General features: G+C 44.1%; 1 protein-coding gene across 1 annotated transcript in view; it reads left to right on the top strand.

Annotated features, from left to right (window-relative positions):
* Nucleotides 1-15,031, top strand: part of CENPI (centromere protein I) — a 2,543,587-nt gene that overhangs the window by 1,889,452 nt on the left and 639,104 nt on the right. Inside the window, exon 14 of the mRNA XM_044057225.1 lies at nt 12,968-13,077. Coding sequence (XP_043913160.1) covers nt 12,968-13,077 — 110 coding nt within the window. The remainder of the gene's footprint in view (nt 1-12,967; nt 13,078-15,031) is intronic.

Genomic DNA, 15,031 nt, shown 5'->3' on the forward strand with positions numbered 1-15,031 from the left:
TCCCAAACAAATCCAAGTCCCTCTCCACCAAATGTAAGCGTCCTGTCTGGTGGACCTCAGCCATAAACAAATTGTATAACAAAAGAAGGAAGCCTACTGCACGTCAGAGCGAAATCCCATGAGGGGAAGACATCTCTGATCAACATTAGCAGAAAACTACGTTCTCTCATAAAAACATCCAAGGCAAACTTTGAGAGAAAAATCGCTAAGGACACTAAAGATAACCACAAAGCCTTCTTCAGCTATGTTAGAAACCTGGGCGGAAACCCTCAGATATGCTCAGAGTTGGTTCACAACAACAATAAATACACTGAACCCACAGATATTGCTAACATTCTGGCTGACAGGTTCAGTGCAAATTTCTCGCCTCCTTCACCCCCAAAAGAAGAAATACTTATCCCAGCTGAATGTAATCTCCCTGTCATCTCAGATGTCCAAGTGATAACCGCCCTAAACAAAGCAAAAAACACAGCATCAATGGGACCTGACGGTATCCCGGGGTGCGTGTTACATGAACTCCAAGAGGAGCTAAACCCACACATAAAAATGCTATTTAACCTTAGCCTTACTTCAGGATATGTACCTGAACACTGGCGTACAGCAACAGTGGTCCCACTAAACAAGGGGGGTGCCTCTACAGACCCTGGAAACTACCGCCCCATAAGCTTGACTAGCCTGGTCTGCAAAGCTATGGAAAGAATCATTATGGAACTCATAAACGGAGACATAGGGGACCTACAGACGCTTGACCCACCCAGTTCGGCTTTGTAAAGGGCAGATCCTGCCTTTTAAACCTGGTTGACTTTTTCGAAACCGTCACTAGAGCCATTGATGAGGGCAAAGTAGTCCATACAGCATACCTGGACTTGGCTAAGGCCTTCAACACAATACCCCACTCAGGCATCATAGATAAGCTAAACAGCTTAAAAGTAAACCCTTATGTCACTAGATGGGTTGCAAACTGGCTAAAGGACAGAACCCATAAAGTTAAAATTGCTGGAGCAATGTCAGTCTCAAAGCCAGTCACAAGTGATGTCCCACAGGGATCTGTCCTGGGACCCCTCTTGTTCGGCATTTATTTCTCAGATGTTAAAGCAAACGTGGGAGGGCTGTGGCTGACAAAGTTCGCAGATGACTGCAAACTAGGCGCCATAGTTGATACACCAGCAGATACACACATCCTACAAAAAGGCCTCACTGAAACGGACAACTGGTGCCGTAGTCACGGCCTTAAACTAAATGCCAAAAAATGTATAGTCATCCCTTTTGGAAAAAACAAAGTACCCACAAATTATGACATAGACAGCAACCCACTGAGTACGGAAAAAGTAATCAGAGACCTAGGGACCCAAGTAGGCAGCGACCTCTCATTTGGCACCCACGTTGCCAAAGTGGTTAGAAAAACATTCTATCCTTGCACACCTCATCATGAAGGGTTTCACATCCAGATCCAAGGATGTCATTGTACCCCTATATTCCTCCCTCATCAGACCCATGATTGAGTACAATGCCCCATTTGGTATGTACCTCACCCGGCACTTGCAACAGCTGGAGAGACCACAAAAGTACCTCACCAAAAGGATCAAGGGTCTCCAACATATGTCTTATTCTGCCAGACTAAAGAAACTTCAGCTCTATTCAGTAGCATACCGCCTGCTCAGAGGTTATCTTTGCCTGACGTACAAGGCCATGTCCAATCAGGATCTTATGGACATGCTCCACCTCAAAAAATCCAAATCCATCAGGACCACGAGAGCTAAAGACATAAACCTCGGCACAAGTATGAATAGGACATGCTGGAGGGATAGATTCATAACCCAGAGGCTTCCCATGCTTTGGAACAGGATCCCAGTTCATATTAGGCAGAGCCCCTCACTGACTCTCTTCAAGAGAAATCTTGATGAGTGGATGGGAGATCGTAAGTTTACCCCAGGGGTCACATCTGTGTCACTGCTAGACAGGGGCACAGTAAACTAATTCTATTATATAAGGGGACCTTCACTGTGTCACTACTAGACAGAGGCACAGTATTCTAGATTTATTCTGTACATTTTTGTACCACTTCATGGGGTGGCAAAAGCCACATCACTATGGCTAGGCTTACAAATGCCCCAGGACAGATAGCCTAGTACTGTACTATGAAACTATGAAACTAAATGAGTGACACCTGTTTGTACTTAAGTATAGGTGCAGCTTGCCATTATACTTATGTGATCTGGGGAACTGTGAAAGCCACCTTTAGTGTTTTGTCTCCTATCCTAAAGGCAGAGAAATGCAAAACTCTTCCACTCATGAAATAAAGAACTGAATTAAAAAGTACATTGTTCTAATTTGTACACACAGTTATTTTCCTTGCCTTTGGAGACTTTATTTGCCTTTCTTTTAAATGTTTGCATTATATTTGTATGGCTGTCCTGACTTCCTTTAGTAGAACTGTGGTTGTAGCCTTTATGCTGGAATTTGTTGCCTCCTTCATGGTCATTTGCTTCAACTTCTCCATTTTGAGGGTGGGTGTGAAAGCTATTTGTTTTGCATCTAGTGCAATAGACACTCTAAAGGAAGATGGAGAAGTCTTATGAGGAACTCACTTAAGATATGCAAGTCCTGTGAGGAACTCAACACAGTGCTTTATCTTCAAGGGTGTCTCGTAGTCGGTCTGTAGCTGGGTTCCCATTATCCCGTTTGCAGTCTCCTGCTTTCTTTTATAATTACACGTGTGTGTGTGCGTGTGCATGTGTGTGTGTATGTATGTATGTATGTATGTATATATATATATATATATATATATATATATATATATATATATATATATATATATATATAAAATGTGTGTGGGTCTACTTTTTCTTATCGAACGGGTAATATTAAAAAAAAAACACACACTGCAGCACCGCATCACACTGCAGTGGGGATAAGGGAATATACCTGTTTTCCCCACTGTAGTGCGATCTTGGAATTGGTATATATAAAGTAGTGGGAGTGTGGGGGTGCCACCCCCCCCACATGGGGGGTGCAGGGGGGCTTGCCCTCCTGCAAAATGTCTTTGTAGTGGTTTTTTTTTTTTGTAATTTTAGTGTTTTGTTGAACTGGTAGTCGTGAAAGTGCACTTTTGCGTAATTGGGCTCGTACTTTTTCTTTTCGAAAGGATGATCTTTCGATAAGAAAAAGTAAACCCATATATATATATATATATATATATATATATATATATGTATATATGTGTGTGTGTGTGTGTGGGGGATCTACTTCTAATACTCAAATGTCCGTATCACTGAATTTCATTTTTGTGAGATGAAAATTGCAAAAACAAAATACCTGGACGGTGGTGAATTTTTCCCAGGGCAAGTGAACAGTTGCCCAAACCTCAACAAAGCACACACTGGAGTAAATAAAACCCATCTAGGTAGAAGGCTTCACCCCCATATCCCCCTTATTATATATACCAACTCTGGGATCGCACTGCAGTGTAAAAAAGGGCATAATAAGCAAGTGCTTACTTCCCTGGGTAAAAGCTGTCGTTGGGTTATTTCGTTTCACGATTTTTGTCTTGTGAAAATGAAATCCGATGATGTGGCCATTCGAGTATTATAAGGGGAATTCATATCGATATATATATATTTATAGATGTATATGCACATACACATGCATACACACATGCACACATATTTTAATTTTTTTGTCTGATCCTTCATCACTTCATCTTGAAAATGAGATGACCTAAGGAACAGTCAGAGTAATGTAACTTAGGTTAAAAAAAATGATGAATCCAACTGGGCCCACAGTTTGACAGTAGGTAACACTAGCTGAATGCTTTACGGATTTGTTAGTGGGATGACTCCTCCATTTTGGATTTAATTTTGTTACTGGGATGCCTCCTTCATTTTGGATTTAATGTTACGCCGTTGAACGTATATTGCAGTTTAAGGTTTCCATGCAGCTCCTTTTTTTGTATTTTCACATTAATTGACTAGTTTCGGTGTCCAGTTTTAAACTTTTTTTGCAATGGAATGGGAAAACTGGTTTGCACTAGTGTTTGGTTTTTAGTTTGAACATTTTAATACTTTCTTATTGTGTATCTTTAGTATTCTTAAGCATAAATACTGAATCTTAGACCATGTACAGAAAGAATGTGTTCGTACTTTGATCTGGCCGTCCTGGAAGATGTAAATATAAGTTTTGGTCTGTCATACTTTCCTATGTGTTCACGACTGTTGACTGAATGAAGGTTACATGATACTGGGTACAGGTTCACGACTGTTGACTGAATGAAGGATATGTGAAACTGAGGTGCAACTTCATGACTGAATGAAGGTTACATGATACTGGGTACAGGTTCACGACTGTTGACTGAATGAAGGATATGTGAAACTGAGGTGCAACTTCATGACTGAATGAAGGTTACATGATACTGGGTACAGGTTCACGACTGTTGACTGAATGAAGGATATGTGAAACTGAGGTACAACTTCATGACTGAATGAAGGTTACATGATACTGGGTACAGGTTCACGACTGTTGACTGAATGAAGGATATGTGAAACTGAGGTACAACTTCATGACTGAATGAAGGTTACATGATACTGGGTACAGGTTCACGACTGTTGACTGAATGAAGGATATGTGAAACTGAGGTGCAACTTCATGACTGAATGAAGGTTACATGATACTGGGTACAGGTTCACGACTGTTGACTGAATGAAGGATATGTGAAACTGAGGTACAACTTCATGACTGAATGAAGGTTACATGATACTGGGTACAGGTTCACGACTGTTGACTGAATGAAGGATATGTGAAACTGAGGTGCAACTTCATGACTGAATGAAGGTTACATGATACTGGGTACAGGTTCACGACTGTTGACTGAATGAAGGATATGTGAAACTGAGGTGCAACTTCATGACTGAATGAAGGTTACATGATACTGGGTACAGGTTCACGACTGTTGACTGAATGAAGGATATGTGAAACTGAGGTACAACTTCATGACTGAATGAAGGTTACATGATACTGGGTACAGGTTCACGACTGTTGACTGAATGAAGGATATGTGAAACTGAGGTACAACTTCATGACTGAATGAAGGTTACATGATACTGGGTACAGGTTCACGACTGTTGACTGAATGAAGGATATGTGAAACTGAGGTACAACTTCATGACTGAATGAAGGTTACATGATACTGGGTACAGGTTCACGACTGTTGACTGAATGAAGGATATGTGAAACTGAGGTACAACTTCATGACTGAATGAAGGTTACATGATACTGGGTACAGGTTCACGACTGTTGACTGAATGAAGGATATGTGAAACTGAGGTACAACTTCATGACTGAATGAAGGTTACATGATACTGGGTACAGGTTCACGACTGTTGACTGAATGAAGGATATGTGAAACTGAGGTACAACTTCATGACTGAATGAAGGTTACATGATACTGGGTACAGGTTCACGACTGTTGACTGAATGAAGGATATGTGAAACTGAGGTGCAACTTCATGACTGAGTGAAGGTTACATGATACTGGGTACAGGTTCACGACTGTTGACTGAATGAAGGATATGTGAAACTGAGGTACAACTTCATGACTGAATGAAGGTTACATGATACTGGGTACAGGTTCACGACTGTTGACTGAATGAAGGATATGTGAAACTGAGGTACAACTTCATGACTGAATGAAGGTTACATGATACTGGGTACAGGTTCACGACTGTTGACTGAATGAAGGATATGTGAAACTGAGGTGCAAGTTCATGACTGAGTGAAGGTTACATGATACTGGGATACAGGTTCACGACTGTTGACTGAATGAAGGATATGTGAAACTGAGGTGCAAGTTCATGAATGAATGAAGGTTACCTGATACTGGGATACAGGTTCACGAGTGTTGACTGAATGAAGGATGTTAAGTTGTCAAACTCGCCTTCATTCTTGCTGGATGGGTTCGGAGCCGATCCTCGGCTCCGACTCGGCACTTGCTAAGCTCGAGAGCTAATTTTACCAGCTCGAGGCAACCCTATATCCCATGATGCAAGGCGTGACTACCCAGATCTCGTTTGCCGCTTCGCGAAGAGGTCTTCTTTTACCAGCTCAGGTAGTGTTTTTTGTGATTTAACTTTCTACAGTTAAAAATCTTCCCTTTTTTCCAGCCTTTTTTATTCTCAGTATTAGAGTTAGTCTTTCTATAGCTATCTCCTTAACCCTATACTCCCTCAACCTAATAGGTTTAGTTATTTTCAACTTCAGGCCTTAAGCCTCCCTTTCCTTAATTCCTGTCAGGGTGTTTGAGTGTTGTACTTAGTTCCCCCCCCTTCTTCTTAAGTTAACTGTGTGGGTGAACTTTGTGTGTGTGTGTTTGTGCAATGGGCATAATTATGTCCAAAGAATCGAAGGTCTCAGGCTTCAAGAAGTGTGACTCGTGCTGTCAGAAGATGTCTCTGACAGACGGTCACACTTCTTGCGTGTACTGCCTGGGACCTCTACACCTGCAGGACTCCTGTGCCATTTGTCATTCTTTTATCCACAGAGGCCTGCAGGAATAAATTAATCCTATGAGGCTTATTGAAGCTGGAGAGCTCCCCGACCAAGACCGGGTCGGGGAAGCCCTCTAAGCCACCTAAACCCCAGGCTTTGAGTTCGAAGCCTTCGGCTGTGGCTCCGACTCCTTTGGAGTCTAGGTCGGCTCCGGCCGGAGCCGATCTTTCTTTCTTAGAGGCGGTGGTATCGGTGCCGGCCGGCTCCGATACACCTGCATCGAAGTCGATGTCGGCTCTGGCTGGAGCCGACATTTCCATGTCCCAGACTGGAGCCGATAAGTTATCGGCTCTGACTGGAACCGAGGGGTCTTCGGCTCCGACTAGGAAGAGATCTCGGTCTCCTTCCCTGGAGCCGATCTTCTAGGTCTTCCAGGCTCTCTGACCACGACTTGGAGAGAGTGGTAAGCAGATTGCTGAAATCACAGGCACTGGCCCAGATGCTCCATAGCCCATCTCAGCAGACGACCGCTATCACTCATCCCCCTGAATTTCCTCCTTCGACTCTCCTCCAGAGTTCGGAGCCGGAGCTTCTCGAAACCTTGACTGTTGGTGCGTCGGAGCCGATGCCACCCCTTTCGGCTCCTTCGTCTTTGAGACTGATCTCCTCCATGACACCTTCCATGGAGGGATCCGGTCGTTGTGACTCCCACGTCTGCTCCGAGGGGCCGAGTGGCATCGGACCCTTGTCCGGCTCCGTTCTCCCTCTTGGAGCTTCGGCGTTGGTGAGTTCGGCACCGACATCGGCCTCGGAGCCTTCTCTTTCGGCGGGGCTGGGAGTTCCTGTTTCTTCGGAGCGGGAGCTCTCTGGCCTCCCTGGAAGCGGAGCCTTTGAGGTGATGAGGAGTGTTCTAGCCCCTCAGCTGAGTCAACAATCGGTTCCATTAGCTCCCCCCTCCTCAGTGCCTGCTGATATCTCTTCCCACTCTCTTGCTCCCGGACCCAGAGATCCATCACCCCAGGTTTCCCCACTGGGAAGAACTTCCTCTTCCGAGGTTTCTTCTGATCCTTCGGGGGAACCCCCACGTAAGAGGACGTGCGAGAGGAAGCACATAGACTCCCCTGAGTCTACAACATCTGATACTGACTTAGATGAGTCGGAGGGATCCCCAAGGTCCCCCTCTGAGGATGTCTCCTTTTCAGACATCTTGGAACTCCTTAAACAGAGGGGGAACTGGCCTTCCATTAACCCCTCCGAGGATGAGTCAGTATACCTGGCGGCTTTTGGATCTCGACCTTCCACCTCCTGGGTGTCTCCGCCTTTCTACCCTCTCATGGAAGTGGTGGCTCGAAAGGCGTGGGCGGCCCCGGATTCTGTGGAACCAGTCCCTAGGAGGCCATCTAAATTTATCACGGCCCCTGTAGACAAGCAGTTTCTCACCAAGGGTGTCCCTGTTGATGCCATGGTGGTGGCAGCTGCCACGAAGAAGGAACTTGCCGATCCTTCTGTACCTGTCCATCCTCCTAACAAGGAGTCTAGGACCATGGATAGGTACAGTAAGCGGATTTTTTCCTCAGCGACCTTCACTATGCGCTCGCTGAATTATCTCTGTCACTTTACTCGGCTTCAGAGAGATATTCTCAAGGAACTAGGTGAGGTAGTACAGGATCAGTCAGCTGCCGGGGCTCAAGAAAAAATTACCTCGCAGCTGGGAATCCTAAATTCCTTAACAAACACCTCCATGCGGCTCATTTCTTATGCGGCCGATGGAGCGAGTAGAGCTGCAGGCACAGGAGTGGCCCTTAGGCGTCAGTCCTGGATGTGGCTTTGCAACTTCACAGATCCCTTTAAGGCGTCCTTCACAAATACTCCCTTCGACGGTTCGGTTTTGTTTGGACCTCAGGTGAAGGAAACATTGACCAGATGCAAGCAGGACAGCAAGACTCTTTCTGCCGTAGGAGTCCGTTTCTCCACCCCTTCAAGACCTTATCCTAAAGGTCAGAAGGGAGGGAAGATGTGGTTCCGTAAATCTCAGGGAGTCACGCCGGACGCACGTGGTCAGTTTACCCCCAGAGGCAGAGGGGGTAATAACAATAGACGCCGCCCTAGGGGCAGAGGGGGTCCGCAGAATCAGGGTAGCAGAGAGCCTCTCCCTGACAAACCCTTCCAGCATCCCTGAGGTGTTGCCCGACTGTCCACCCTTCGAGGCAGTCGGGGGAAGATTGTCGCTGTACCCAACAGCCTGGCTTTCCCTTTCTCAAGACATTTGGGTACAGTCGATCATATCCGAGGGTTACAAGATTCCCTTCGAAAACTATCCTGTTCCTCAGAAGGTATCCCTCCCAGATGTTGCATCCGGTCTAAGGGAGTTCTCAAAGCTGGAGGTATCAAAACTTCTAGCAAAAAGAGCCATTCAGCCAGTTCCAGCAGACCAAATAGGATCCGGGATCTACTCAAGATTCTTTTTGGTCCCCAAAAAAATGGGAGATTGGAGACAAATTCTAGACCTCAGCAGACTAAACAAGTTTGTCAAGAAGGCAAGATTCCGGATGGTCACGCTTCAGTCCATTGTACCCTTTTTGGGCAAGGACAACTGGATGTGCTCGGTAGACCTTCAGGATGCGTACTATCACATAAAAATTCACAGGCGCTCCAGAAGGTTTCTCCGCTTTCGGCTGGGGACCAGTCATTTTCAATTCAGATCCCTGCCCTTTGGTCTCACTACAGCCCCCAGAGTGTTCACCAAATGCATGGCAGCGGTCATGGCTCACCTGAGACATCAAGGATTCCAGGTGTTTCCGTATCTAGACGATTGGCTCCTCACGGCCACCACCAGGCATCAACTTCTCCAGGCCAGGGACTACACTCTTCATATGTGCAGCCAGTTAGGAATTTCCATAAACTTCGAAAAGTCCTCCTTGTTACCTTGCCAGTCTGTTACCTTTATAGGCGCAGAACTAGACACCATTGGGATGTCAGCAAGACTCACAGATCAAAGACTTCTGGACATCCAAAAATCTGTTCAGATCATCCTACTCAGCAAAAAGATCAGGGCCAGGTTTGTCCTGAAGGTGCTAGGACTTATGGCGGCTGCCATCGTACTCCTTCCTTTGGCTCGCTTCCATATGCGGCTACTGCAATGGATGTTATTCACCCAGTGGTCCTTCCAGCAGCTTCCCATGCACCATGAGATCATCATGACACAATCTTGCAAGAGTCACCTGACCTGGTGGATTTCTTCCCCTCAAGTCCTCCAGGGCAGACCGTTTGTTCCCCCGGCCCCGGTTGCCACAGTCACATCGGATGCCTCCCTGATCGGGTGGGGGGGGGGGGCATTATCAGGGCAGCATGGTCCATGGCACTTGGCAACCCTTCGAATACCATCTGCACATAAATGTCCTAGAGATGAGAGCAGTGCTTTTAACGTTGCAAGCCCTCAACGACTTTCTTCCTTTAGGAACTATTGCAATTCAGACGGACAACATGTCCGTAGTATGGTACATCAACAAACAGGGCGGGACCAAGTCCTATCCACTGTGTCGAGAAGCTCTCAGACTTTGGCAGTGGGCAATCTCCTGTCATCGGTTTCTGATAGCAACTCACATCCCCGGGAAATCCAACTTCATTGCGGACAGATTGAGCAGAGCTATTCTCATGCCTCACGAGTGGTCTCTCAAACAATCAGTAGTGGAGGAGATTTTTCAGAAGTGGGGCTTCCCTTGCTGCGACCTTTTTGCTACACCCCAAAACAGCAAATGCCCAGACTTCTTCTCCCTCTTTCCACTCCCAGGCCAACCCCCCAGAGACGCTCTAACCCAGGTTTGGCCCTGGGGACTTCTTTATGCTTTTCCTCCATTCCTCTTGATACCTCAAGTCATTCAGAAAGCTACCATTTTGAGAGCCAAGTTGATTCTCATTGCCCCTTACTGGCCTCGACAAATCTGGTTCCCATTCCTTCATCGCCATCTATTGGTACAGCCTTGGTGTCTGGACCCAGTTCCAGATCTTTTGACCCACCAGTCGGGTCATCTGCACCAGGCCATTCGCTCTCTCAACCTCACCGCTTGGTTGCTCCACTTCCTTCATTAGCCAGGCTTCCTGTGATTTCTAATCCTGTGCGGGATATCATAGTAGCTTCTCTAAAGTCCTCTACCAGAAAGATTTATGCTAGTAAGTGGCAGCGTTTTTCCTTCTGGGCAAAGTCCAGGGACATAGACCCCTTTACTGCCCCAGTTCAGTCAGTTTTGGACTTTAGCTGAGATTTTTCAGTCGGGTTCTTCTTCTTCGACAGTCAAAGTCCAGCTGGCAGCAATCTCAAATTTTCATGTTGGCTTAGCGGACCAGAACATAATGTCTCACAAGCTTTGTAAAGCCTTTCTCAGGGGTATCTTTCTACTAAAGCCCCCAATTAAAGATCCTCCTCCGCAATGGGACCTGAATTTAGTGCTGACATCCCTAATTCTTCCCCCCTTCGAATCGGCTGCTACATGCTCTTTAAAATTTCTCTCTTGGAAGACAATTTTTCTGGTGGCTATTACTTCAGCTAGGAGAGTGTCTGCACTTCATGCTCTCTGTGTTCGACCTCCCTACTTGGTTTTCCACAAGGATAGAGTATCTCTAAGAACAAATCCATCCTTTTTGCCCAAGGTGGCTTCCCAGACGAATCTTAACCAGTCTATTGATCTTCCAGTATTTTTCCCGAATTATTCGGACAGAGCGGAACAGAAACTGCATTATTTGGATGTTCATCGCCAGCTCAGATACTACTTGGATAGAACTAAACAATTCAGAAAATCTGATCAGCTTTTTCTTTCTTATGCAGAAAACAGAAAAGGTCTCCAAGGTGACCTTATCGAAATGGCTCTCTTCCACTATTTCCCATGTTTATCTCCTTAGGGGCAAAGAATTGCCCTCTAAACCTAAGACACATTCTACTAGAGGCCTAGCCACATCTACAGCCTTTCAGGCTAGGCTACCTATTGACACCATTTGTGCAGCAGCCACTTGGGCCATGCCTCATACCTTTGTCTCACATTACAAATTGGACCTGGCCTCCAGAGACAAAGCTAGGTTTGGTTCCACAGTTCTCAAGAGTCTGTTCCATTGAGCCACCCAGGATAGAGGTGCTAGGGATGCGGTCCCATCCAGCAAGAATGAAGGCGAGTTTGACAACTTAACATTAAGAAGTTATGTACCTACCATAACGTTCCATGTTAGTTGTCTTCTCTCACCTTCTTTCTTGCGTCCCTCCCTCCTTTCCCCCTAGCCTGGACAGACCTTGAAGTTGTACTCTTCTCTGGGGACGAGTTTATTCTTCCTATGGACTGCAGTTGTGAGTGGTCACTAGTTTTACTAGTTCCCCTGTGTTGTGTTTACACATTCGGTTACTTTCTTCTCCTTCTTTGGAAGAAGATAATGGGCATATTTCTATAGCTACCAAATGAGATCTGGGTAGTCACGCCTTACATCATGGGATATAGGGTTACCTCGAGCTGGTAAAATTAGCTCTCGAGCTTAGCAAGTGCCGAGTCGGAGCCGAGGATCGGCTCCGAACCTGTCCAGCAAGAAAGAAGGCGAGAGAAGACAACTAACATGGAACGTTATGGTTGCACATAACTTGTTATTATGTGATACTGGGATACATGTTCGTGACTGTATACTGAACAAAGGTTATGTGATACTGGGATACAGGTGCACGACTAAATGCGGGTTATGTGATCATGGGATTCTGGTTCTAGGTGGCATGTCCCCCCCTTTAGTTGATAGTATGTGATGCTTTATCCTTGCTGTAGATGTTTGGATTTGGGACTGCTGTGATGGCAGTGTCACCACTTCTCCAAAATGTGAAGAGAGCCGTCTGTTTTGTCTTTATAATCCTTACTTGTAGAGGAGATTAAATGGTAGGGTGTGTACTGAATAAATTAAAGAACCGGGGAAAATGAGACCTAGTGCACCACATAACATTGTTTGTTTATTATTTCTCAGTACTTGTATTTGCTGCCACCGTTTCTTATCCATTGTCCTGTAGTTCATAGCAAAGGCACATATTTTAATTCTGAATGAAGTTAGTCACTACTATTTGGGCTGCAATGTTGGAGAGAGAGGGAGTCAGTAATCTGATGAATTACATATTTCTCTTAGCCATCTAAATATGGGAAAAGTGCCTAAAACTGAAGAAGGCCTGAGCAGCAGAGCAGCTTTATTTTGTGCTTAAATAAAAATATGATTAGAGTTTTTAGTGGATGTCAGAATGAATTGTCATGTCATACTTGTATGCTAATCCCATCATTAGCAGATCTGGAAAATTTACGTTCTAAAAGAATAACTTGCATCTGATTGTCTAAGTATGCCATTATCTGCATCAGTATTCAGATGTGCTGTTTTGTGACTATAACTCTTTAATGTCAGTGTGTTTTATTTTAGAAGTCTTAGGTTATGTATGCATAACTACTTAATTAGCCATTGTTTTTGTTATGTTTTTCTTCAGTGTGGTATTTTTGAAAGCCTGAACAAATTGCTAGAAAACTGGTTGACACAGCATTCGGTATATTCATCACAAGCGGATGCTAGATGGAACACTGCGAGTTATAAGTCTTCGTAAGTATTGACATGACACTGTGTGGTTTCCCAAGTAGTGCATACACGCCTTGACAGTTGAACAGAATAATGCTAGTATCCTAGGAAGTCGTGACTTGGACTTGGCTTGAACTGTGTGTAGTGTGTGTTCCTGGGTAAATCCTAGGCTGGCCTTTCCTGTTTATACATGCTCGTACAAGACCTGGTACCTCACCAAGCTTTAGAAAAGATGAGACCTTTTGATAAAACCCACATTCACGGTAAACAGAGCACGTCATTTGCGTTCTCAAAAGGGGTGCAGCCCGGAAATGTAGTACAGAGGGAGAGTACAATATACTTTGTATTTTCTAGGTTCATTGGTACTTACTAGGCTGCTGATTTGTGAGGATTGTAAGCAGCATATCTTTGCATTCATATGGTACTTCTTATTCCTTTTGTTGTCCATACAACAAACCCAGAGATCGGCTGAACAAAATATTTTCAGACATTTTTTTTATTTTAACATTTGTTTACCGGGAAAGTCTGACTGGGATAGAGCCCATTTTCAGCGGAGGTCCGGGGAGAAATGTTCCAGACTAATATTTTTGGAATATGGGAGAAAATCAGTGCACCCAGAAGAAACCCACTCGAACACAGGAAGGACATGCAGACTCCACACACAAGGTTAAAACATATACTGTCACTGTATTCTGCATATGTATATACTGTCACTGTAACCTGCATATTTATTATTTATTTATATTTATGTATTTAACATTTGTTTACCAGGATAGTTCGACTGGACAACAAATGTCCATTTTCAGTGGAGTCCTGGGGAGAAAAACTCCATACGTTTACAGAGAGAAGAAACATTTACAAGAGTCATTACAGAGTAGTAGCATACAGATGGTAGACTTTACAGCTGTTAGTATACAATAAGAGGATATTCCCTCTTTTGGTTAAAAATACAAGTGTACAGAATATACAATGAGAGTAGATAAGAACCTGGTAGAGCATTGCAAGATCTTTCACAGCTGAATAAGAGTATATAAATGTTTAAGTTTTCCATATATACAGTCAAGCAAATATACATGCAAGAGTATACATACATATGTATGTATACACACAGATACATACACAGGCTACATATATATGTATAAATATATATATATATATATATACATGGGTCTATGTTAAAACATCGAAAGTGCAGTTCATCAAACTGCACTTTCACGAACCCACTTTAGCGAAAGTGCATAACATCAAACATGCACTTTCGCTAAAGTAAACAAAAAAAAGTAAAAAATAGACACACAAAAATGTAAACATACTATGCAGGTGGGCAAGCCCCCCACTTTAATATTCTAACTCCGAGATCACACTATAGTGGGGAAAAGGGAATATTCCCTTATCCCCACTGTACCGCGATCTCCACAAAAGATTTGTTAGTTGTACATAGACAGAATATGTTAATGTACAACTAACAAAACATGCAAATTGCATGTTTTTTCGATTTTTACTTTGTTTTTGTGAAAGTGCATATTCGATGTTATGCACTTTCGCTAAAGTCAGTTCGTCAAAGTGCAGTTCGATTAACTGTACTTTCGACGTTCTGACAAGGACCCATGTACATATATAAAATCTATATATACACACACACATACATATATATATATATATATATATATATATATATATATATATACACACACACACACACACACATATGTATATCATCATCATCTTTTTTCGGCTGTTCCCGTTAGGGGTCGCCACAGCGGATCATCTGTTTCCATTTCTTCCTGTCCTCTGCATCTTGCTCTGTCACAATAGCCACCTGCATGTCCTCTCTCACCACATCCGTAAACCTTGTCTTTGGCCTTCCTCTTTTCCTGTTACCTGGTAGCTTCATCCTTAGCATCTTTTTCACAATGTACTCAGCATCCCTCCTCAGCACATGTCCATACCAACTTAATCTTGCCTCTCTGGCTTTTTC

The sequence above is a fragment of the Protopterus annectens genome, chromosome 15.part0 (assembly GCF_019279795.1).
Source record: "Protopterus annectens isolate FY-2018-M chromosome 15.part0, PAN1.0, whole genome shotgun sequence".
NCBI classification, from domain to species: Eukaryota; Metazoa; Chordata; order Ceratodontiformes; family Protopteridae; genus Protopterus; species Protopterus annectens.